Source organism: Periophthalmus magnuspinnatus, chromosome 6, assembly GCF_009829125.3.
Source record: "Periophthalmus magnuspinnatus isolate fPerMag1 chromosome 6, fPerMag1.2.pri, whole genome shotgun sequence".
NCBI classification, from domain to species: domain Eukaryota; kingdom Metazoa; phylum Chordata; class Actinopteri; order Gobiiformes; family Gobiidae; genus Periophthalmus; species Periophthalmus magnuspinnatus.
The window spans coordinates 3,613,110-3,636,977 of record NC_047131.1 but is presented as its reverse complement, the minus strand read 5'-3'; the positions used below and the strand labels follow the sequence as shown (position 1 = coordinate 3,636,977).

The 23,868-nt window shown below is 39.8% G+C and overlaps 1 protein-coding gene across 1 annotated transcript; it reads left to right on the top strand.

Annotated features, from left to right (window-relative positions):
• The first annotated feature begins 5,052 nt into the window (after nt 1-5,052).
• On the top strand, nt 5,053-22,035 carry LOC117372235 (twinfilin-1-like). The gene is made up of 9 exons (XM_033968002.2): nt 5,053-5,154; nt 6,454-6,534; nt 7,290-7,468; nt 10,947-11,042; nt 11,686-11,790; nt 16,221-16,346; nt 18,397-18,547; nt 19,032-19,153; nt 19,608-22,035. Exons 1-9 carry the CDS (start codon nt 5,130-5,132, stop codon nt 19,773-19,775), a joined length of 1,053 nt encoding a protein of 350 aa, XP_033823893.1. The 5' UTR covers nt 5,053-5,129; the 3' UTR covers nt 19,776-22,035.
• Nucleotides 22,036-23,868: the final 1,833 nt, after the last annotated feature.

Sequence of the window (23,868 nt, the reverse complement as noted above, 5' to 3'; positions counted from 1 at the left end):
TTTTCAGGTAAAGCTGAAGTGAAGTGACATGAGGACGTCTTGGTGGAAAATATTTACAGATAAAAGAGTGCTTTAATCATTTGTTTGTAATTCCTGATCTGTCTGAGTCATAAAATCTCTCTCTCATGGCATGTTTTGGAGCCTAAGTCAGGTAACGATTATTTGTTAACAACTATTTCAATAATCGATTAGTTGCGATTAGGCAGTAAGTAAGGTTCAAACCTACATTATAAAGAATTATACTATTCCTGAGAAAAACATGTTTGAAACTCTAATCACCTGCAAAATTATGAAAAGCTATCTCACTGTCTCCACTTCAATTTCTATCTTTCGTACTTATTTATGATTCTCACTATACGCTGGCTGCTCTTGTACATTGTGAATGAAGCCAACTCATCACAGCTGTCTCTGTCGTGCATCACTCCTCCAGTCACCTCCTCCTCCTCTGGCTCTCTGCACCCATCTGCTCGTGGCCTGCATGTGCCCCTCTATTTGGGCATATGCAAAAACACTTGTTATGTTATATTTCCTCCACGACATCCAACCAGGTTCTGCCCATCATGAGGGAGCACCTGCTGGAGAAGACTGACTCTGTAATGATGGGCCTCTTCTGCTGCTATGCTGATGAAAAATGAATGTCTAATGAATGTGGAATATTAAACTCCCTGGAGTGTGGAATATTAAACTCTCTTGAATGTGGAATATTAAAGGTGGAAAAGCACAATATAAAATGTGACTTTTTACCATTGTGCACCTTTAATGCAGGGAACGTAGCCTAGGTCTAGTTTTGACTGAGCATTGTCTTCTAATTAAGACAACAAGAATTCAAGAATTAGGCTAAATAACTCTAATGAACAACTCTCTTCTACAAATGAACAACTCTCTTCTCCAAATGAACCACTCCTTTGATGTCTTCCAGTCAGGTTTTAGACAACACAGCACTGAGACTGCTCTTATCAAGGTGACAAATGACATCCGTCTGAACACTGATGCAGGCAAAGTCTCAGTGTTGATCCTGTTAGATCTGAGTGCTGCATTTGACACTGTGGATCATGGGATTCTCTTACAGAGACTAGAGGACTGGGTGGGCATCTCTGGTACGGCACTAAACTAGTTCAAGTCCTATCTAGAAAACAGGAAGTACTTTGTTGAAATTGGAAAGTGTGTCTCGGATAAGGTGTCCCTGACCCGTGGGGTGCCCCAGGGGTCAATCCTGGGACCCCTTTTGTTCAATCTCTACATGCTCACCTCCAGTCTCTCTCTCTAAAACCTTCAAATAAGGCTAGAAATCTAGGGGTAATAATGGACTCAGACTTGAACTTTAACAGCCACATCAAATCAGTAACCACCTAAAAAACATTGCAAAAATCAAAGGTATACTGTCAAAGCCAGACTTAGAGAGACTTATCCATGCATTTGTCTCCAGTAGGTTAGACTAGTGTAACGTCCTGCTCACTGGCCTCTCCAAATGAGCATCAAGACAGCTGCAGTGCATCCAGAACACTGCTGCTGCTCGGGTCCTGACTAGAACCAGGAAGTACAAGCACATAAGTCCTGTACTCAGGTCTCTGCACTGGCTTCCTGTAGCTTAAAGAATTTGGGTTTTAAAGCAGCTCTGCTTGTGTATAAGTCTCTCCATGGCCTAGGTCCAAAATACATCTCTGAAATTTTAGTGTCATATGAACCATCTCGCACTCTGAGGACTTCAGGGACTGGCCTCCTGCTGGTGCCCAGAGTCAGGATTAAACATGGGGAATCGGCGTTTCAGTTTTATACAGCTAAAACCTGGAACAATCTTCCTGAAAATGTGAGACAGGCCTCTACTTTGACAATGTTTAAGTCCAGGCTCAAAACAGTTCTGTTTAGCTGTGCATATGACTGAAAGGTTTTTATTCTGCACTCTTCTGTTTTAATGTTAAATTTATGATGATTGTTTGTGATTATTTATGTTTTGATTTGTGTGATGTCCTTATTCTGTAAAGCACTTTGAATTACTTTGTGTACGAATTGTGCTATACAAATAAACTTGCCTTGCCTAATGTGCTTGCTTGATTTTGTAAGTAGCGCAACCCTTGATCAGAAAATGTGCTCATGTTTTCTACGTCTATGACCTTCATACCATCATAAGACAGACACACATGGGTTAATTCATAGGCAAAATATAGGCCATAGTGTGTCTTGCCAAGAACATAACATCAGTGCAAGCAGAGATTGGGGGATGAGCCATCTACCTCAGATTCATAGCTGTTTTATACTATTGGGGAAGATATTATTCAATGTTCTACTACGATCTTGTTATTATGTTCTCACTTTTACTACTCTATCCTTAGACACAAAACTAACAGGAACAAAAAGAACAATAAGCGGCCATTACAGGTTGAATAGGGTCGTTAAGGCAGAAACTGGAGTCAGTCACTGGTGCGGGCCGGCTTAATTTGAGATACAAGCAAGACTGTCCAGTGGAGTAACAACGATCCAGGTGAAGGGCAGAGGACACCACGAGGTCCCTGGACGGAAAGCTGTGTCCAGTGGAGCTGCAAAGGTCACAACGAGGGGCAGAGGACCCAAGGAGGTCCCTGGACGGAAGGTGGTGTCCAGCGGAGCTACAACGGTCTTGACGAGGGGCAGAGGACACGAGGAGGTCCCTGGGTCCCTGGACGGAAGACGGTGTCCAGCGGAGCTACAACGGTCCTGACGAGGAGAGGACAGGTTGGGAGTGGACCGGTTGGGACAGGACAGCAAGCAGGGAACAGACAGGTAAGCAGGGTAGGCAGGTCATGATGACTCCATGATGAGAGTAAACCAGACGGAGCGAGGAATCCGGTCCCGAGTCCGTTTGGTCCATGTTGGCCAGATCGTTCTGTCGTAATGACTGGGAAAGCGGACCAAGCAACGCGAGACTCGGGAATGAGTTACAGTGTTTATTTACAATATGTGAATAATAGTTCAACAAAGTCAATAGTTCAGGCGGGGAACAGGAGACGGGATGCGGGTCAGAATCCAGGGGCGGGGCAAGCGGCGCAGCGAGGCTGGCAGAGCGGACAGCACCGGGGTAGGAAACCGAGAGCGAGCCGGGGTCCGGGAACGAGGAGTGCAGGGACGGAGACAAGGCAATCAGAGACAGAACCAGGAGCAGGGAGCGGAGCGGGGTCCAGAGACATAGAGAGCAGTGAACAAGATGAGGCAAGACTGTACCAGGGTGGAGAGACGAGGCAGGAGCAGAGCCGGGTGCACGGGAGCCGGGAAGGTCCAGAGAACCAAATGTGAGACACACAGACGATCTGGCCCCAAGTGTCTGGTCCGAGACGGTCCTGGGAGCAGGATGTAGACGAGCAGACGATCTCGCCCCGTGAGCAGGATGTAGACACGCAGACAATCTGGCCCCGAGTGTCTCGTCCTGGCCCCTCTTATCCACCGCAGGTGGTGGTAATAGCACTGATGGGCTGCAGGTGCGTGCGGGAGGAGCCAGGGGCTCAGCCCAGCTCCGGCAGGGAGCTGAGGGAGGGAAGGAGCAGGACAGGAGGTAAAACATGGAGTGGAAAGTGCGGATCATGACACAAAATGTCTTCACTTCTACAGAGATTTGTCCAGTTGACAGATTTAAATTTTGCCAAATTGGACAAATTGGAACAAATTGGATGTTGTTAAACTGAGAGGAACTTTTCAGTCCATATCTACATTTTTATTTAGGGATGGATGGCATTTTAAGCAGCCTTGTGTTTGCATACCACACTCGTACCAGGATTTTTTGTGAACTATTTTGATTGATTCTTGAGTTTTATCCCACTGAGTTGTAAAATATGTACAAAAAGTAATGTGAAATGCAAAGTCTAGTATTGAGTGAGTGAGTTTTTATTTCATTTTAGCATTGCAGTGTTGGCTTAATGAAACACACTTGCCTGTTTTAATGTGAAATGGGGATGCATAATGTCTGGCTGTAGTCTTTGTGAACTTGACACCATGACACTCACGATTCCGAGTAGTGACAGAATATTTTGCTGCTGTAAAAATCAATTGATGCTGTTATAATCTGACGAGAAGAGTGTGTGTGAGCGTGAGAGAGAGGGAGGGAGAGAGAAGAGACCGGAAACCCTCTGACATCCAGATGTTTCAGGATTTCAGCCAAAATCTGTGTCAAAGCTGTAATCCAACCATCATCTTGTGGATCAAAAAACAAAAATAGATATGCACCAAAATACAGTAAATCTCTTCCTGCCATTAATACAATTCAATGAGTGTATGGAAAAGTCCTAATGAGCATTGTGGCCATGTATGCCTAGAACATGCTAAAGTATTTCAAAACAAAAAGCCAATAACCCATCGTCCATGTTGGCCTCTTATATTGTCAATGGTAAACTGCACCGTACCATGTAACTTTCCTGGTGAGTGGTCTGCCATCTGTGTGGAATCACGGTTGTTATTGCTTTGTCTAGAAGGGTCCACAGTATGGCATTAAACTTATATGGAGACATGCAGATGACAACCTGGCTAAGTTATGGAGATGGGAACATGCTCAGAAAAAGCATGTTTTTCAAGCTATTATTAAGCAATACAAACCTGTAATTTAATAGTCTAAATGCAAGATAGATATAGGCCTAGCAATGCCTTACAGTAGTTGAACATTAAAGGCAGAGCAACAGCATCTCCATGGAGATAAGCAGGTGATGGACCAGAAAACACCACAAACGTTACATAGTGCACATTTAAATTGTGATGCTGTCTTTTAAGGCTCATAGGTTTCAGAAAGATGACCAAATAGGACCATTACCCTTGTGATTGACAATTTAAACCAAAATATTTTATAGTTTGAGTTGTGAACTGTGCTCAAAATGTAGACTAGGTTATAAGAAGCTGACATTTAACGTCATTTAACATGTTTAAATCATTTTAATAACACACAGTGGAATACAATAGAACAAAGACAACACTTAAATTGATCAATTAACGTCAATTACAATGTTTACTTCCCTTGAATGGATTAAAATAAACCTTTGACACGCTCACTGTGCTGTCATGTGACAGATGTTGCTGTCGTCATTCAGGGGGCGGGGCCTGTGGATGTAGTCCACTTCCTGCTTCTCTGCTCGCGGATCAGCTGCTGCATCCACCCTTCTCCCTCCTCTACCACAATGTCACATCAAACGGGCATTCAAGGTAATTTACTAGTCTTTTTTCCTTCGTTTAACTGAATTATTCTTTATCGTAGCGCTATGTTTCTTCTAATATGTGCTTTGGTAACTGGGGATGGCTCATTGTAACGCAAAGCTAGTGTCAATTAGCCGCGCTGTGCTAGCTCTGCCGACCTGATCTGCGCCTCCCGCTCTGTTGAAGCAGTTTTAGGACTCCGCAGCGTAAATCCAGGGGTTTTATCCTCTGCTTAAACCCAGAATAACATGGCTTTTTAATCTCCTCCACGGGACTGCATGCGTTTTTATCGTTCTTGCATTCAAACGTGTATAGTAGTAGGGCTTCCCTCACTGCTGAATGGATGGATGGGCGACGCCTTCGTTTTATACAAACTGCTGGCCTTGTAGTTTGGCAGGTTTACACATTAATAAACGGATCGCCTAACCAGCCTCTGTGTGAGTCTAACAGTAAGTCTCCATTGACTCACAAATGTTCCCTTATATGGGCAGAAGTGATACTCCGGTGTTGACAAAGCGCAGAGTTTGTTGACCCATTTAACCAAATTCACTGTGATTACTTCTACTCACATGCAAAGTGTGATTGAACAGTATCTTTGCAGTTCAGCAGATATACATTAGCACATAACCCCTGTATAACGTTATCTACATGAAAGAATGAGTTTAGGCCAAATAAATGCATTACTACTACTGCTACTTCTCTTACTACTACTACTATTGCACCTATTGAATGGCGTCAATCATAATTTAAGTAAATGTTTGACTTGTACTTTACAATTTATTTTAGATTTTGAGCCAAGAATGAGAAACATGTTTCAGTTTGATCTGTTAGCTTAGGGTGCAAATCAAAATTGAGACTGAACCTGGACTAGACTAGGCCTAAAACAGGACCAAACCAAGTCCAAATCAGGAGTATTGCGTTCAAAGTAGGACCAAATAAAGAATTACTTTCTTCCGTTGTTGTTCATGTCAGCAAAACAACTGTAATATGGGATACAGGCTGCCAGATGTTACCATACAGCTTTCATCCAACAAAATGCCTTTTATAATACATGTGTGATATACCAAATAGCATATAACACACTGCATAGTGCAAATGGGCCTTTCCTTGACTAGAGCAGTCACAAGCCAGGTTCAGAGCTTATCAAATTTTGTTACATTGATAGAATATTACTTTATCTAAACAGTATTGACATCTTTGAATACCCTAATACAGACTTGAGTTCACACCAGTAATTTTTTGTAAAAAGCTTGTACAACAATAATGATCGCAAGAGATTATTATGTTGCTTTGTCTTGTTTCTTTTAGCGGGGAACGATGTAAAGGACATGTTTGCCAGTGCCAGAAGTGGAGATGAATATCGACTTGTAAAAATTGTAATTGAGGATGGTATGTTATTATATTATTTACACTTTAATCTGCTAAGGCCACACTCACTAACACGATCTTGATTGGTGATAACTTGTCACACTGTGGGAACTTCACAGAGCAGATGAACAACAGCAATTCAATTTTGTCATAAAATTGGCAGTGTTAAAATAAAATTGTGTCTCTAGCAAGAAAATGAAATAATGAATGATTTTTCCTAGTTTATTCACAGCCGCCTTGAGGCATACTAATGGAACTGTGGCTGCCATTCCATGGCTACCACTACTGCTTTTATTATTGACATTTATTCCTTACTTTGTCAATGAGGTTAAAGTTTTTCATAGTAATCTTCAAATAAAAACTTATTGGTTAAAGGTGCACTGTATAACTTCTCTGCTGGATGGTCTTCATGGAGATGTTATTGCTTTGCCATTAGTGTTCCAAAGTATGGCATCAGATTCAGGTAAAACGTGTCTATTTCCATAGAGACAAGCATCAGGCCAAGTCACAGGTCAAATATATGGAGAGACAACACCGCTCACTGAAAGAATGCATGTTTTTCAAGGCATTCTTGCAATAAAAACGAACTAAATAAGTGCTAAATAGGCAAAAGGGTGATGCTATTACATCTTCTTGGAGACAAGTAGGAGGTGGCCCTCAAGTTACAGAGCACACATTTACACAATCTGTATTTTCTAAAATCTTGTTAATTATATCATGACCATGACAAATAGCTGGGTTGAAAATGATGTTTACATGTTCGGCCTCCTTTACAGAGCAGTTGACTTTGGGCACATCTCGGAAAGCCTCTAAGTCGTGGGACAAAGACTATGACCCTTTAGTGCTGCCCCTTTTGGAGGACGATGTTCCCTGTTACATCCTGTACCGTCTGGACTCCCAAAACAACCAGGGATATGAGTGGATCTTTCTGGCTTGGTCTCCGGATCGTGCCTCGGTAAGAAAAAACTCAAATCTGTACAGACTATAATGAATAGCCTTCAGTACAACATATTATTTTCCTCCTCGAGTTTGGGTGACACAGGGTGGAGTTGACCACATCAGGGCAGGGTTTAGCTTGTTGAAAATCTGGACCTATTTCAATGTCTAGAAGGCTGTATTATATTACATTACGACGTAGCAGCATTTTGCTGAATGTCTAAGGGTGCTTTCACATTTGACCTGGTTTTAGCCCAGTTTAATTCTGATGTAGTCTTGGTTTGATCCTGTTGTAGTCCTGGCCAAGTCCAAGTGAGGGGGCTTTTGTTCCTGGGTTTAGTTCCCTTATAGATGGGTTTCAGAGAGATGAAAAATAATCACAGTTGCCACAGCAATTAACAATTCACAACAAAAATAATGTATATTTTGAATGGTGAAAAGCCCCAAACAGGAATTTGAAACCCATGAATAGACCCAATTTTGATGTGGTGTGCGCATGTGTGTGTGTGCGCGTGTGTGTGCGTGCATATGTGCAAGTGTGAAAGCACCCTGGATGTAAACTTGGACTTGACCAGAACTAGACCAAAGCCCAGACTTGGCGTAAAGGTGCCTTCACACGTGTACATTCATCAAAGTTGAAACTAACCTTGGACTAAATCCAAAACTAAACCTACTCTAGACCAGGACTAAACCAGGACTAGACCAAGACCAAACCAAGTCCACATCAGGAGGACTAAACTGGATTAGTAATTAATAAGTAATGGTCTAGTCCAGACATGGGCAAACTATGTCCCTGGGGCCACACATAGCCCTTTGGACCTATTAATCCAGTCCGCCGAACGTGACCAAATTATATTAAAATAGGTAAGGGTAAATCTTGATCAAAATTTTTCTGGAGTGTTTATTTAACTGAAATTTCATTATTAATTATTCATTTAATTAATGCATATTGAAAACAATTTGTACAATGAGCCTTGCATATTCATGGTTTGCTACATGTCACAGGCCAAATGTCTAATGTAATATATACATTTATATATATCCTGGCCCGGCCCCTCTGTCAAATTTTAGAACCCATTATGGCCCGTGTGTCATAAAGTTTGCCCACCCCTGGTCTAGTCACAAAAAATAATAGCCTTGTTAAACAAAAATACATTTTGCTATAATAACCAATACTATAAAGGTATATTTGTTTATATACCTCAAAGTTGTAGTAGTGTAGTAGTTCATAGTGAAGATAGTTAGAATATTTTATTCCACAAAAAAACGAAAAATCTACAAATATTATAATTTTTATGCTTGTGAATAGATACAAACCAATTGTAAATAGTTCTGTAAGAAAAAGCTTACTGTACCTTTGAAATTTCCCTTTTTAGTGACGAAGACTTAGCTCTTGGTGTTGTTTTTAATCATATGCAAATATGTGTTTTGCATGGAGGCTGTGTCATTCATTTTACTTTGGATGAATCCTAATGAAGCTGTAACATTGTCGGTCACTGATATTCAAATGCAGCAAATATATACAGGCATGTTGTGACAGTATTGGCCAATGATTTTTTACTGTCTCAATAATGCGAGAAACAATTGGTTTATTTTACGGTTTGCAGTGGTCCAAAGTCATTCGTCACTAACATTATGCATTCTGAGCGTCCTAAATATTTAGCATGATGAGTTTATAAGCCCTTTTCACAACTTTTAGAGACCAGAGCAGAGTTTTGCCATCATGGTTAAGCTAATAACAACTAGCATGCTGGCGCGAGTTCCAGATTATCAAAGAATAAAGTGCTTTATAATTGGATGCAGGCAGTACACAGCAGACTTATTTTGACCTCTAGAGCTGTTTATACAATATGTCTGTACTGGGGCAAGACAGTTTTGCTCAAATACATGGAAAAAAATCTGTAAATATACAAAAAGCTTAAAAGGGGATTAATCTATCAATTAACATGGTATAACTGTGCTTAGTAGTTTGTATGACTGTCAGTATGTGCAGCATTCCTGGCTTTGCGCTCCGAGTGCTTTTAGCTTTTCAAGTTGAGACGTGCCCTGATGGTGAAAGGCATTTTCTGAAGTATGCCATCAGTTACACTTTAAGCTGTGCTGTGTCATTACTTAGTCTATTAAGGAAATGTATGGTTGTGTCAGTTTTTAACTTGACTCCAAAAGCTACAATATGTTGTCCATCAAAAGCTCAAAATAATGTTCATCAGTGTTTAACAAACTATAACTTTTATTTGATAAGAATATTCATTATTGGGTAGTAGCACGTTTGGCTGTGTTTAACAAAGCATTACTGGAATATATTGTTGTATAACTAAATGCATTTGTCTTTGAGCATGTGGAAAAGCTTTATATACTATTCATTTATACACTATTCATTTACTGCATACTCCATATTGTTACATTAGTCAATAATCACAGCTGCCCTGAGCTAGACTGATTGAAGTGAGACTGTGAGCCTGCACCACTGCTGGCCCCCTCACACTACTAGGCCTGTCACGATAATGAATCAACTTATAATTCAATATATGAAAGTTGGAACAATATATTTTGGGGCTCAGTATTTAACATGTGTACAATTTCTTTGCAATGGCTGGGAGATTTTTTACCATTTTTATTTAATAGCGCAAGGTTTGAGCTGCAGAGTGTTGAATAAATAACTTCTATGGCTAATTATGGGTTCATTCTGTTATTTATTTGTTGCAGCTTATAACTGAGACTTTATTTAAACATGGTTTACTGGGATTATCCTGCATTATTGGTTGTGTATCTGTGGTATTAAGTAGTTTCAGTATTATTGTTTATCTCAGTATACCTATGTGCCACTATGTTGTGTTTCAAAAATGTTTATCATGACAAACCCAACCACTGCCAATTACTCATTCACACAAGGAATGAAGTGTCCAAGGACATAAAGTTGATATGCACTGAGAGGGGTTTGAATTGTCAACCTTAAAATTTGGTGGACAGGTGCTTTAACCACTAAGCCAATGCCACCTCAATCAATACACATATATATATATTTTATTATATTACTTTATGATGAAAGGGGGCCCCCTATAGCACCACATAATGAGAGATGGATCTAAAATTATCAGTGGTGTCTACTATCAGATTATGGAGCTACTTGTTGCCCAGTTGGGACCATATTTGAGGAGCTGCCTATTTTGCTACTTACATGACCTATTCTTTATCCAAAAATCTATGTTGTACAATTAACCAACTTAACATCTCAGAAGACACTGACTAATGACCGGATAAAATATCTAAACATTTCTGCTTTGTGACTGCAGAAGTTGTACTGTCTCACATATCAGAACCAGCTTTATAGGGCCCATTTCATAATCAGTTCAAGTAAACATCCTCATATGGAAATCATTAATCAAGACTAATGATGGACAAAGCATAGAAAGACTGATGCCTAAAAGTAAATATGAAGTAAAGGAAAAAGTATGTTCTCCTTGTACACTTTTAAAATCCTTTTTTGTGTGTGACAGGTGCGACATAAAATGTTATATGCTGCTACTAGAGCTACACTGAAGAAGGAGTTTGGAGGAGGACACATCAAGGAGGAGATCTTTGGAACAGTGAAGGTAACACTGCATTTGAAATGATCTCTTTTTTTTCATGTTTACTTCTCGTGTTAGTTCCACATTTATATATTTAAACAGCTGCAGACATAGACATAGAAACTGTTCCACTGTTCAGTCACTGCTCCATCATTTGCATTCACCCTCCCCAACATCTTCTCTCGCGCAGCATTGTCCATCATCCTCTCCTATCACATTTTCCGTGTAGGAGTATTAGGATCCTGCCACACTTTTTAAAATTAGCCGGGTGCATGTCACTTGTCCAGTATTTCTCACTCTGAACACAGGTTTTGCTAAATCTACTTCTACAAGCTTTTAACCATGTTGCTGTCAGTATTCTCTTAACGTAAACTTACTGGATGTATTCTTACAAGTTTGTGTGATCCTGTACTTACTGGCTCTGCTCTGTACTTACCTGAGATTATTATAAACTTTTAGACTCTGAGAATGGCATTTTTTAACCCTATGTTCGACCCAGTGATGCAAACACATACAGTATATCAATGTTGCTATTTACAACAAACACAATGTAAGACAATGATCTACATATGTTATTGTTTTAAGTACCCTGAAAAAAGCACAGTATATTGTGTCAGAATTGTCTTAGCTTGTTGTCTTGTGCTAAAATGTGTTGTTTTTGCTTAAGGATGACTTGAGTCTGAGTGGATACAGGAAACACTTGACCTCTCAGGCGGCACCGCTGCCCCTCACCGCCGCAGAGGAGGAGCTCCGACAGATCAAGTTAAGCGAGGTACATGACCACTGCTGTTTACCTTCACAAGTTGTATTAGCTTAAGGTCAACTGCTTTAAATAATTTATAATGGGAACTTAAAGGGAGGTTCCGCAGGTATGAGGTAGACATGTTCAAATTGGCTATTGTTTGTGCTGTTAACACTTGTAATGCTGCCCAGTTTCAGTGCAGTAGGTTCAAACCTCTCTGATCTGAATCATCACGACGTTAACTCCAGCACCTGCAGCCATCAGTGCTAGTGCAGCCTCTGTAGCTCAGTGAGTGAATCTGGAGGTTTTGAGCTTTCACATGGCCTGTCCATATACTGAGACAAAAAACATCTGTCCTCCATCTGCAGGTTAAGACAGATAATGCCGTTTCACTTGTGACTGTAGTTACTTTTTTTTAAACTAATAAGGGTTACATACTCTAAGTTATTCTGTATGTTTACAATGTTTAAAATTCTGTATGTTTAAAAAATCCAGAAATGGGTCAAAATGAATGATGTAAAATGTACCTTAGGACATTCCAAGTACCGGTACATATTTTTTTAGTAAATACATTTGCAAAGTGAAATGGTTTTACTGCATCCAATTTAAACTTAGACTTGTGACTTCCCTTCCTCTCATATCCATTTATGTGTGCACTGTAAACCACTGAGAGAAAGTAGTATCAGTGATGCCACAGCACAAGGTCAGCTCTGGTGTTAAGTGTAAAGTGCTGCTCTGGCTCCATAGACAAAGTGCAGAGATGCTGAAGCGTCAGAACTGCAGGAAGTGATGGGGCTTTTAGTGTGTCTCCTCCTGGCTCACACAGACACTAAAAATCTATACTTTTAACTGTAAATCCCTGCTAATCAAGTCTGCTTTGTTAAGATGGCATAGTGCAATAGTTGTTGGTGTGAATGGTCTATATTAAAAGGTTAGGGTTGTCAAACGTATTGAAATACAGAAACTAATCGATACTTATTTGAGCAGGTATTAATACTAAAAAACTCACATTGTCAGGACAAAATTTGAGCTTTCCTGAAGTTTTCTTATAATTTTGAGCTTTATCAGAGCAAATATTAGACCTCATGCTAAGATAAAGAAAGTACAGTTATTTTATATATAAAAATTACTTTCTATCACTAAAAAGGAGCATGTTTTATGTCATTGTAGTGTTGTAATTAAGTACTGCGATCATTCTGAAATAGCGTATGAAATTTTAGTACCGTGGTGCAACATGTCAGAACATCATCTTTGAGACAAGATCACAATTTTGATTTAGATTTTCATATCTTGATTTACAGACACAATAGCTAAATAAAAATATCATGTCAGGATCATGTAGAGCGGGTTAATGTGAACATTTTAAGACCAAAATTATGAGTCTGACAGCAGCAGTTACAGAGAGAGGGGCAAGAGAAAGTGAATTGGAGCCAGAGTCGAAGGAGCTGGAGCCATGCTCACTTCCTATTTGGAACGTGGTGGCTAGCGGGTTAGCTATGCCCATTTATATTTACAGTCTATGTGTCCAAACCAATGCTTTTACTAACAGGGTTTGGTTGTTGGCCGTCTCAGTTGAAAACAACAGAGCGTATTATTGTCAATCATATTCTGAAATGCAGTTAAAATGTGATTAATTACACAGCCCTTGAGTCATGTCAATAATAGTATGGTGCAAATAGACTTAAAGGTGCACTGTATAACTTACATGCTGATGGTACGCCACTGACTTGTCTCAATGAAGATGTTATTGCTTTGCCTTGAATATTCCACAGTATGGCATTAAACTTATCTATCTTGCATTTGTTTAATTACAGTAATAATGCATGTTTTATAGTTACAGTAAAATATCTGTAAGTGAGGTCGCCTCTCCACAAATCGGACCTGTAACTTGTCTCTATGGAGATGGATACATTTAATGCCGTACTGTTCCAAGCAATGCTGTAACATCTCCAGTTCTCTGTGGAGATGAGCAGATGGTGCTCTCTCTTCCTGAACCTTTAACTTTGAACTTTATTACTTTATTTATTTGGACACCTCCACCCTCATCAGTTTGGTTGGTTTGAAGGACTGGGATAACACAGAGGCCAGGTAGCTTTGTGCTGGTGCAGAGATTAGATAAGAAGGTTGTAAAATGATCCGGTGTTGATTGGACTGTTTTGCTGTAATGACGTCAGCCGTGTTTGTTCTGCAGTTATAAAGACCCAAGCAAATCCTATGGTTCTCGCAATTTATTATAGGGCGAGCGTAATAGTGCACTTTATTGAACACTGTAGAGAAAGCCATATGTGCACTGCATTTGACCCATCCTTCAACCAATACCTCGGGGTTATCTGTCAGGAGGGTGACCACAAGGGCTGTGCTATTAATCAAATTTTATCAAATCAAGATCTAATCATTTGAAAAGTCAATGATTGTTTTTTACTGACAGTCCTCTCGTCAGTAAAAGCATGTGGTTTAAAGCAAAGGTCGGAAATATAGTAGAAATTTGGTGACATTTTGGAAAATGGGACTGAAAAAAATGATTATTATTAGAAAAATAAAATTGAAAAGTGTGATTAATCAAGGAAAAATGATTGATAAAACTGAGTTACATTTTTAGCCCAGTCCTAGCGATCATAGTGCAACTGACGTTATTGTATTGCTCATGGTTCTGTCCTGGTTTAGCTTTAGTCCTGCTTTAGTCCTGCCTTAGTCCTGCCTTAGTCCTGCTTTAGTCCTGCCTTAGTCCTGCCTTAGTCCTGCCTTAGTCCTGCCTTAGTCCTGCCTTAGCCCTGCCTTAGCCCTGCCTTAGCCCTGCCTTAGCCCTGCTTTAGCCCTGCTTTAGTCCTGCCTTAGTCCTGCTTTAGCCCTGCCTTAGCCTTGCTTTAATCCTGCTTTAGCCCTGCTTTAGTCCTGCCTTAGTCCTGCCTTAGTCCTGCCTTAGTCCTGCCTTAGTCCTGCCTTAGTCCTGCTTTAGCCCTGCTTTAGTCCTGCCTTAGTCCTGCTTTAGTCCTGCTTTAGTCCTGCTTTAGTCCTGCTTTAGCCCTGCCTTAGCCCTGCCTTAGTCCTGCCTTAGTCCTGCCTTAGTCCTGCCTTAGTCCTGCCTTAGTCCTGCTTTAGTCCTGCTTTAGTCCTGCCTTAGTCCTGCCTTAGTCCTGCCTTAGTCCTGCCTTAGTCCTGCCTTAGTCCTGCCTTAGTCCTGCCTTAGCCCTGCCTTAGTCCTGCATTTCTTCTTGTTCAGTCTGTTACCTGAAAAGCCAAATAGTTATAGAAAACATGTTTGAAAGGACTGCCATAAATTTGCATAAAGGTTTTCCCACATTTTGAAATGACTTTGAAATCCTCATTATCCAACCTGCTCTGTTCGCTGCTGTGTCTGTGTTACCAAATAAGGAAACGCTTTGAGTCTTCCTCTAAAGTCTCATCAATTAGAGCTTTTGAGCAAATAGGAAGTCCACTCTTCAAATGTCCCTGTAGACCAGCTGAAAAAGACAGATACATAGAACATATGTCTACTGTCTGGGGACGGGTGCTTCAAAGCAAATGATGTTTAAGTAGTTTTTAGTAAAGATGTGGGTATAAAGCTTCGTGTGCTGTTTGGTATGCAGAGGTAGACAAAAATGAACTCAAGTTAGACCATTGTTACAAAGAAATAACAAATACTCAATACACATGGCCCAAGAAAGTACTCTGTATTTTAAACTTAAAGGACAAAACATTAAGTAATACACAAAAATAGACTAGACAAATTAAGTTATATCTGAAGGAGCAGTGCAAGAAACACAAATGTATAGAAAATTGTCAACATAAATCTTTTGTCACTAATGTGAGAAGAGGAGTAAGAGTACTGTTGCAGTCTAAAATAATATATTACTTAAATTATAAATAAAATGTAAGTTGTCGAGAAACATAAATACAATTGTATTTCCTGCAGTAGTTTTTAAAATAAATGTACCACAGGTAAATGTACATGTAATTACTCACCTCTGTTGGTATGGAAAGATACTGCACATCTGAAGTTGAACAGATAGTGGAGGATGATTCTAAAAATAGACCATCTGTTCTTTTCCTGTTTAAGTTCCTTGGCTGGTCTGTCTCTGCAATTCTCACTTCATACGACAAATTATCATTTATAATGTAACTTTTAAACGGTAAGGCCAATTGGGTCATGAAACAGGGTCATTTTCCCACAGATTTTTATTCAGAGATGAAGTATTAGCTGCAGTATGGATTCTTGAGTTACCAGTTCTACCATTTCCTAGTCTGTAGTTGGGCAGCCACTATGAGTCCTATATAAGATAGTACTATGTCAGTTTAAACTGGAGGTACTTTTGCAGTTCATGAGTTAATTGGTCAGTTTTCCCCTTCCCCTGTAGTTTTGACAGTTGCTGTTCCTGCTGTTTTATGTTTATTTGTGCACTTACAATCTCTATTAAAAGACCACAATATTAACATGTATTATTTAATGGTGTTGCGTTCAGGTGCAGACAGACGTCGGCGTGGATACGAAGCAGCAGACTCTTCAGGGAGTGGCCTTCCCCATTCACCAGGACGGAATGGCTGCGCTTGAGAAATTTAGAGACAAGAAAATCAACTACATACAACTGGTGAGACCCACAACCTCAACTTGTAAATTGTTCTGATGCATTCTTTAAAATTCAATATTTATATTTGGGCTCAGCTGATGATACGCAAAATGTTTGAATACAAAACGTTATTAAGCATAGAAAAAAAACAGGGCAGGTGAAGGGGCAAAATGGGATTCACTATTGCGATCTACTGATGTAAAAAAGGAGAGGTGATCTAATTGGGTTAAAATAGAACCTAAGAAGTGCTCAATGTAATGTTTCTAGTGGGGGTCTACTACCATAATTGTCTTTCATGTATTCATTCAACTAAAGGTGTTTTAAATGCTAAAAAATACCTTGGGAAACATTCTTGCATTTTTTTTTTTTTTTAGTGAGCTCACCTTTCCACAAATCAGGGGCCTCATTTATAAAAGAGAGCATCAAAATATACTTGAAAGAGAGCAATTTCCTGTCAGAGTTTGCAGTATGCAGCAGAAATCTGCACACACCTCGCCTCACACCACACCCCTTTAACGCCTCCATTTTCCCATAAAAAGACAATGCAAAGTAAGTTCTGAATGAGATTTTCCTAAACATTAGCCAATAATGAGCTGATAATGAGCCGATTGTCACACGGGGACAAAGTGGGAGGGGCTCAGGGTGAGACACTGCAGTGGAGGACACAGGTGCGTTGAACTTAAGTGGCGGCGATTCCTTGAACCAACATTTTAATATACAGACTTATCCTGTCTTTTAAGCATTTGAAAATAAGTGTTTTATTGAGACGTCATTTGTTTTGATGTTTTGGGGTGCCTCTAAGAGCATGAAACTTACGAGGGCAGAGGGCTGTTTCATTCTCTTATTGTGTTGTGCTCCCTCGTGCACGTACAGGACATGCCAGTGTCACAGTCCACCACTGTGTGTGTGGAGTGGGCATGGGGAATACATGGATGTGTTCAGTTAGTGTTTTGGCCTTGCTGTTGCCACATGCACACGGAGGTCCACAGGTTTGACAGAGGAGACGTGAACATGGAGCCCTCTCTCCTGTGTAAGGAGGGAGGGGCAGTGGAGCCGCACTGCCCTGCGTGTGACCACAGCACGACTTTGCTTGTCTTTTGACCTCGTGCTTCCTCCATGGATCAGCTGTACACACGTTTTTGACCTGGTTTTATACTTTATAAAGCTTTATAAAAGAGGTCCCCGACCTTTATGTGACTTAGTTTGATGTGTGAATCTGCTTGTCTGAATTTAAATATATACATTTTATGTCTTTCTGTGGAACTTTCCAGGCAAAGCAATAACGGCTCCATGGAAACAAACAGATGGCAAACCCTCTACTAAAAAGTTACGTAGTGCAACTTTAAAGTGCGAAATTGAAATGTTACGTCACTTTTGATAAATGTTGAAATCAGAGTTGTTTTTCCTTTGGAGGTGTTTGAAGGGCTGAAATGATTTTGGTGGAGCTGTTTTTCAGAACAATGGGTGACTATTTGTCCCAAAGCCTGTGTGTGTGATTGGATCTTATGAGTCTTTGTGCCCTGAATACAAAGGAGGATGGCGCAGACCTCTTTGTGCTTTGAACAACTGTGTTGGTAATAGAATGTTTTATTTTGACAGATTACTCAGCAGAGTTTTATTGTTTTCTGGACCTATAAAAAGATATTTCCCTTTCAATTACATACTATTAAGTGCGCCTTAAAGATGCACTCTGTAACTTTTCTGGTGGTGTCAATCTCTGTGGAGAAAAGCTTGTGGTGGTGCTACCAGACCAAGGTACAGTCAGATCTGTGGAGGGATGAATCTCCTTGGAGACAGGCAGGTGGCAGATCAGAACAGTTGCATTGTTCACCTGCAGAAACAATAGTGCAATACAATAGTACAACAGTAATGACGTGTAAAAATCTGATTAATTTTTGTAAAAAAAAAAAAAGCCCTATATTTTGATGTAAAAGTACTTTAACTTGAGTTCATATTCTTCAAAGTTTGTGATGTTTTTCCTTTTTCTTATTCTCAAATGGCTCTTAAATTCAAAATAATTCTTCAGTAAACCGCCCTTTAGATCTCAAACCGTTTGTATTTTGCTTTTCAGAAAATTGACTTTGAACAGGAGCTCATTAAACTGTGCAGCACTGAGCCCACTGAGATAAAAGACCTGCCGTCCAGGATCCCCAAAGATGTGGCGCGGTACCACTTCTTCCTCTACAAACACTCGCATGAAGGAGACTACCTGGAGTCCACAGGTACCAAAACTCCATGCTTTACTTTGCTATACTTTTAAGGTTTATATGTGATAGTCCAGTGAAGTTTTTTGGAAAATGAATAGATTGAACTAATATAAAGTGAATCAAAGCTTATATCATTATTGTTGTGGCCTCAAAGCTGGCCATCTTCACATAGCCCTCTATTAGTTTTAATTCCATTTTAAAGATGCATGTAATACAATTTTAATCCTCCCCTCCTCCTCCTATTAATCCACTGATATATCATTTGGTTGTTCTGAGAGCTCTGAAATAGCTTAGTTGCAATTTCCCCCAGATTATGACAAAATGGATCAGAAATGAGATCTTGCTTTTTGAAGTGTGTTTTGAAATAAGCCTGATATCTCCTATTTAAAACTGAAAAGGCAGTATTGGAACTAACTTGGGCGTAGAACAGATCGTAATGGAACACAATAATTATTACTATTTTTTCCCCATGCTAAATTTGTATGTCTCTGTGCTTCAGTTTTCATTTATTCGATGCCTGGATACAAGTGCAGCATTAGAGAGAGGATGCTCTACTCCAGCTGCAAAAACCCTTTGGTCGACATGGTGGAAAATCGCCTCAAGATGGAGATTGAGAAGAAGGTAAATAACCGTTTTAAAGATGGGACTAGCAGGTTTTGTACTACAGTGGTTCCAGACTGTGTTCATAACAATGATATATTTGATTTCTGAATTGTTTTTCACTGAAATATAACACGGCAAACAAAAAAAAGGCAGCAGCAATTTCTCTGAATAGAATATGTGGACAGTGAGATGCAGGATTGTATTCAAAATATCACATCAGACACGGCAATATCTCACAAAATATACTTGATACACACATACATATCGTGATACTTTATAATAAATTAACATTTTAAAGTGCCACTTAAACATCTGACCAGTGTATTAAGGCTCAACGCGCTTAGCTGAAAAGAGACATGATATTCAGGCCATTGTGGACATGAAATTCCAATGCATTTTGTCATTCAGCATAAGGAAAGCATTCATTTGATAAAACCCTCACATCCACCTTCTTCACTTCCTTGCTTTCTAGTTGGAGATTGAAAACGGAGAGGAGCTGACCAGTGACTTTCTATATGATGAGGTGCACCCAAAGCAGCACGCGCACAAGCAAGTCTTCGCCAAACCCAAGGGTCCCGCGGGCAAGAGGGGCGGGCGCAGGATCACCAGGCCACCAGGAGAGGGCGATGAGGAGGACTGAAGCGCCAAACCTCACAGCAAGCACCAACGCCACCTCTACTCACCGCGGGACAGTCCTGTGACAAGGGGGGACTAGTTTATGTTTTCTATTGAATGAATAGGTTGTGTTCACGTTCACAAGTTCTGTATAAATGTATCCCTGGACTTTACGGCGATATAAAATTGGAACCATTATCTTGCCATAGCAATTAAGGAATCAAAACAAAATATTAGTTTTTGAATGGTCAAAAGACCTCAAAATGGCATCTATAACAGGAAGCTGAAACCCATGAATAGTCTTTGCAGCTGTTATGGTTAACAATTCCAACTTGTTGGTGGTGAATTTGAAACAAAAACATTTTAATTTTAACAAAACACTTTATTATTTTGATGCAGCGGACTTATTTTGCCCTCAAGAGCTATTTAAATAATATATCTTTATTGGAGAAAGACAAATTTTGTTCAAATACATGAGAAAAAGGCAAGTATAGGACCTTTTTTAAATAACAAATTCTATCAATTTTTAGAAGTCCTCCATCTCAATTTCAGCATATGGGTCCAATGTTTAAATGTCAAGACCACGTGAACACAACCTTACAAGAACTGAATTGTGACCACCTCAAAAATCCCCCCTAACTATGCACGCCAAGGACACAACTGAGCAATGACTAAAAAAAACATGCTATTTTTCCATTTGTAGCTTGTCAAATGGAGGTTTATTCCAAACTTGTAATCACAATGGTCCAAAAAAAAAAAAAAAAACACACTTGCGGATTGTAACTTGTTGCCACCTAAAAAAAAAAAAAAAGTGAACTTGCGCCAATATGACTCCCAAATATTAAGTTCACATGCCCGAAACTCCTACCTAACTCTTTGCATTCCTTGTGTCAAATGAAATGTCTAATTGTACGTCTACTGTTGTTTTTGCACAAATGCGGTGCTCCAAAAAGTACAGAAAAAACATCGCCCACCCTCACTAGTGTCTATAATAATGATTCATTTTAACATTTTATATTGGAAATTTACTTTTTTGATATAACTGTGGTTTACATAAAGAGGATAAAAACATCTGCTGATATTAAACTTATTTTTCTATGCAAAGTGCTGTACTTGTACATACTGTAGCTGTGTTGGGTTTGCTCTGGTGATGTTTTGTTGAGGGTCTGGCGAAGAATATGGGCTTCCACCATAACATCTCATTAATGTCTCTTTAAAGGTCCTATATTATGCCTCATATTTCAGAAAATGCACATCATTATTGTCTTTAAGGTAACAAAATGTACTTTTTCTCTGAGAATCAACACTCCACTGTGATTGGCTAGATCCACCTGTCACTCACTCAGAGCTTGACAAAGCCTGACCAATAGGAGTAACTGTAGTAGGTGGTAAAAATTATGTTGTCACAAGATCAGATCATAATTAGATAACATAACATTGCCCAGTTCTACTTTACAATATAAAATGTGTATGAAAGACACAAACTTCAAAAACTTCCTGGATTACCACCTAATGACATCGTGCTGTGGGACAATGTATTGGAGCTCTGGAGATGGAGATGGCTGAAATATCAGGATCAGGCTACTTTTACATTAGTGAATGAAACAAAACACTTCTATAGATCAGATGTGGGAGAAATTTTGTTTCTCAAGATGCAAAATGAGAATACAGTTTTACTATAATGAAAATATACTTGATAAAGAGCAGCTCCTCTAAAATATTTGATAAAAAGAATAAAATGATTACACTCTGCAGTGTTATCTTTCAAACAAGGGTATGAAGTGATATTTCAGCACTTTCGAGTGTTTTGGTCCATTTACTTTTTGTGTGATGCGTGAACCTTAAGACATTTACAGGAACATTTTAGTTCATTTCTGACAGATTGCTAAAATATTTTCTGATATTCCCCTAAAAAAATCTAGATATTACATTTCTAATATTGCTCACACCTACTACATTTTTTTTTTCATTAGGAAACATCATAACCTTGCTTAGAGTTCAAAAAGTTGATATTATAGGACCTTTAAACCACATCTATAGGAAGCTTATCCATTGGTCCCATGCAACTTTGGAGGCCAAATGAACTGAAAGGGATCACTGTCAATAATATTAATCAATTGTTGCCACTATCTCCTGTCTACTGATTAATATTAGGCTCAAACTAAGCTCACCTCATGTAAAGGGAAATGCACCTTTACGTTCATCAATTTCATTATAACTGAGAACTGTTCAGTCTTATTTGTTTTCTTACGAATCATTCTTTTAAAGAATAAAATATTTAAATCAATGTACTGACTGAGTTTTTTTTTTTTTTTTTTTTTTAATGTAGTATCAATAAATTAAAGGTGGTTTGGCAGTTCAGCAGAGGCAGCAGAGCAAGAATATAGCAAGTTCAATTCTGTGACAATGCAAGCCCTTTCAGTTTAGTTTACATGTTCTTCCTGTGTCTGGTTTCCACCTCTCTATGTAAAATCTACCCAGGTGATCCTACATTTTTGTGCTCCTGGCCGAAATGTTTGCTTAAAGGTGCACTGTGTAACTTTTCTGGCAAGAAGATCTACCTGTTTTTTTTTTTTTCCTTGGTTGCTGGGTCAGCTTTGACCCATTCTTCAGTGGGTCAAATTCCACAGAGCAGGGACCTGTCTCTAGATCTTGAGCTAGGCGTGGTCAGGAGTACCTTAGCTTGAGGATGTTACCTATTGTGCATGTTTGCACAATAGGTAACATCCTGATTTATAAAACCCTACATGTGCACTCCACCACACAATCTGTGCTCTATAAATTCCACCTGCAGTTGGAATCTGTGCACGTGAACCCACGTGACGCCCTTTGCCCACCCCCCCTCACCCCAGAGGACCATAAAAAATGAATTCTCAATTCGGCTCATGTTTAGGTCAGTTTCAATGGGTTTGACTGAGACGCAGGGAACAGGGAGGGGGCGCCACGCATTTTTTAAGTATGCTCATGAGATGACTGTATAATCCCTCAGTTGGCCAGGCCTGATACATAGAAAAACAAAAATTAAATTCTGTCAACTGGACAAAAGTTTTAGACAAGACGTTTGGCCACTTATCCAAGATGGTCAGATAGATAGATAGATAGATAGATAGATAGATACTTTATTAATCCCCAGCCAGGGAAATTCACCTGTCCAGCAGCAAAACAGAGACACAACACAAATTGCACACAGTTATAAAATCACAAAGAATACAAAGATAAGAATACAAAGATAAGATAATAAAGTGCACCCAATCAACAAGAGCTGTTATACAGTCTTATAGCAGCAGGAATGGCTGATCTACTGAACCTCTCAGTTCTACAGTGCAGCGAGAGAAGCCTGGTACTGTGGCTGCTTCTCTGAGCTGACACAGTCTCGTGCAGCGGGTGTCTGCTGTTGTTGAGGATGGTCTGCATCAGACTCCTCATCCTCTTCTCCACCAGCTCCTCTACAGAGTCCACCCTCCCACCCATCACTGACACACACTTCCTGATTAGTTTATCAAGCCTGTTACGGTCCCGCACAGTAATGCTGTTTCCCCAGCACACCACTCCAAAAAACACAGCACTGGCTACAACAGAATGGTAAAAAGTATGCAGAGACTTATTACAGACATCAAAGGATTTAAGCTTCCTAAGAAAGAAGAGTCTGCTTTGTCCTGTTTTGTAAGCTGCAGTTGTGTGCGCTGACCAGGTCAGTTTGTTGTCAAGATGAACTCCGAGATATTTGTAAGACTGGACAACCTCAATGCTCTCACCAGCAATTACAACTGGATGATGGGGAGGGAGTTTCGGTCTACGGAAGTCTACAATCATCTCCTTTGTCTTAGATGTATTTAGAACAAGACCGTTTCTCTCACTCCAGACTGTGAAGGCAGTAATAAGGTCTCTATACTCCATTTCGTCCTCTCCTTTTACACATGCCACCACTGCTGTATCATCTGAATATTTCTGGATGTGACAGGATTCAGACTTATATGTGAAGTCAGCAGTGTAAAGAGAAACGGCGACAGTACTGTCCCCTGCGGGGCCCCAATGTTTGTCACCACTGTCTGAGATATTGCCACCCACCCTGACGTACTGTGGACGTTCTGTGAGGTAGTTGTGAATCCAAGTGATTA

Excerpts from the sequence above, each read along its gene's own strand:
- LOC117372235 (XM_033968002.2), top strand. The coding sequence starts at position 5,130 with ATGTCACATCAAACGGGCATTCAAG. Across the intron at positions 18,548-19,031 it reads AGACTACCTGGAGTCCACAG|TTTTCATTTATTCGATGCCT; the intron begins GTACCAAAACTC and ends TCTGTGCTTCAG. Across the intron at positions 19,154-19,607 it reads AGATGGAGATTGAGAAGAAG|TTGGAGATTGAAAACGGAGA; the intron begins GTAAATAACCGT and ends CTTGCTTTCTAG.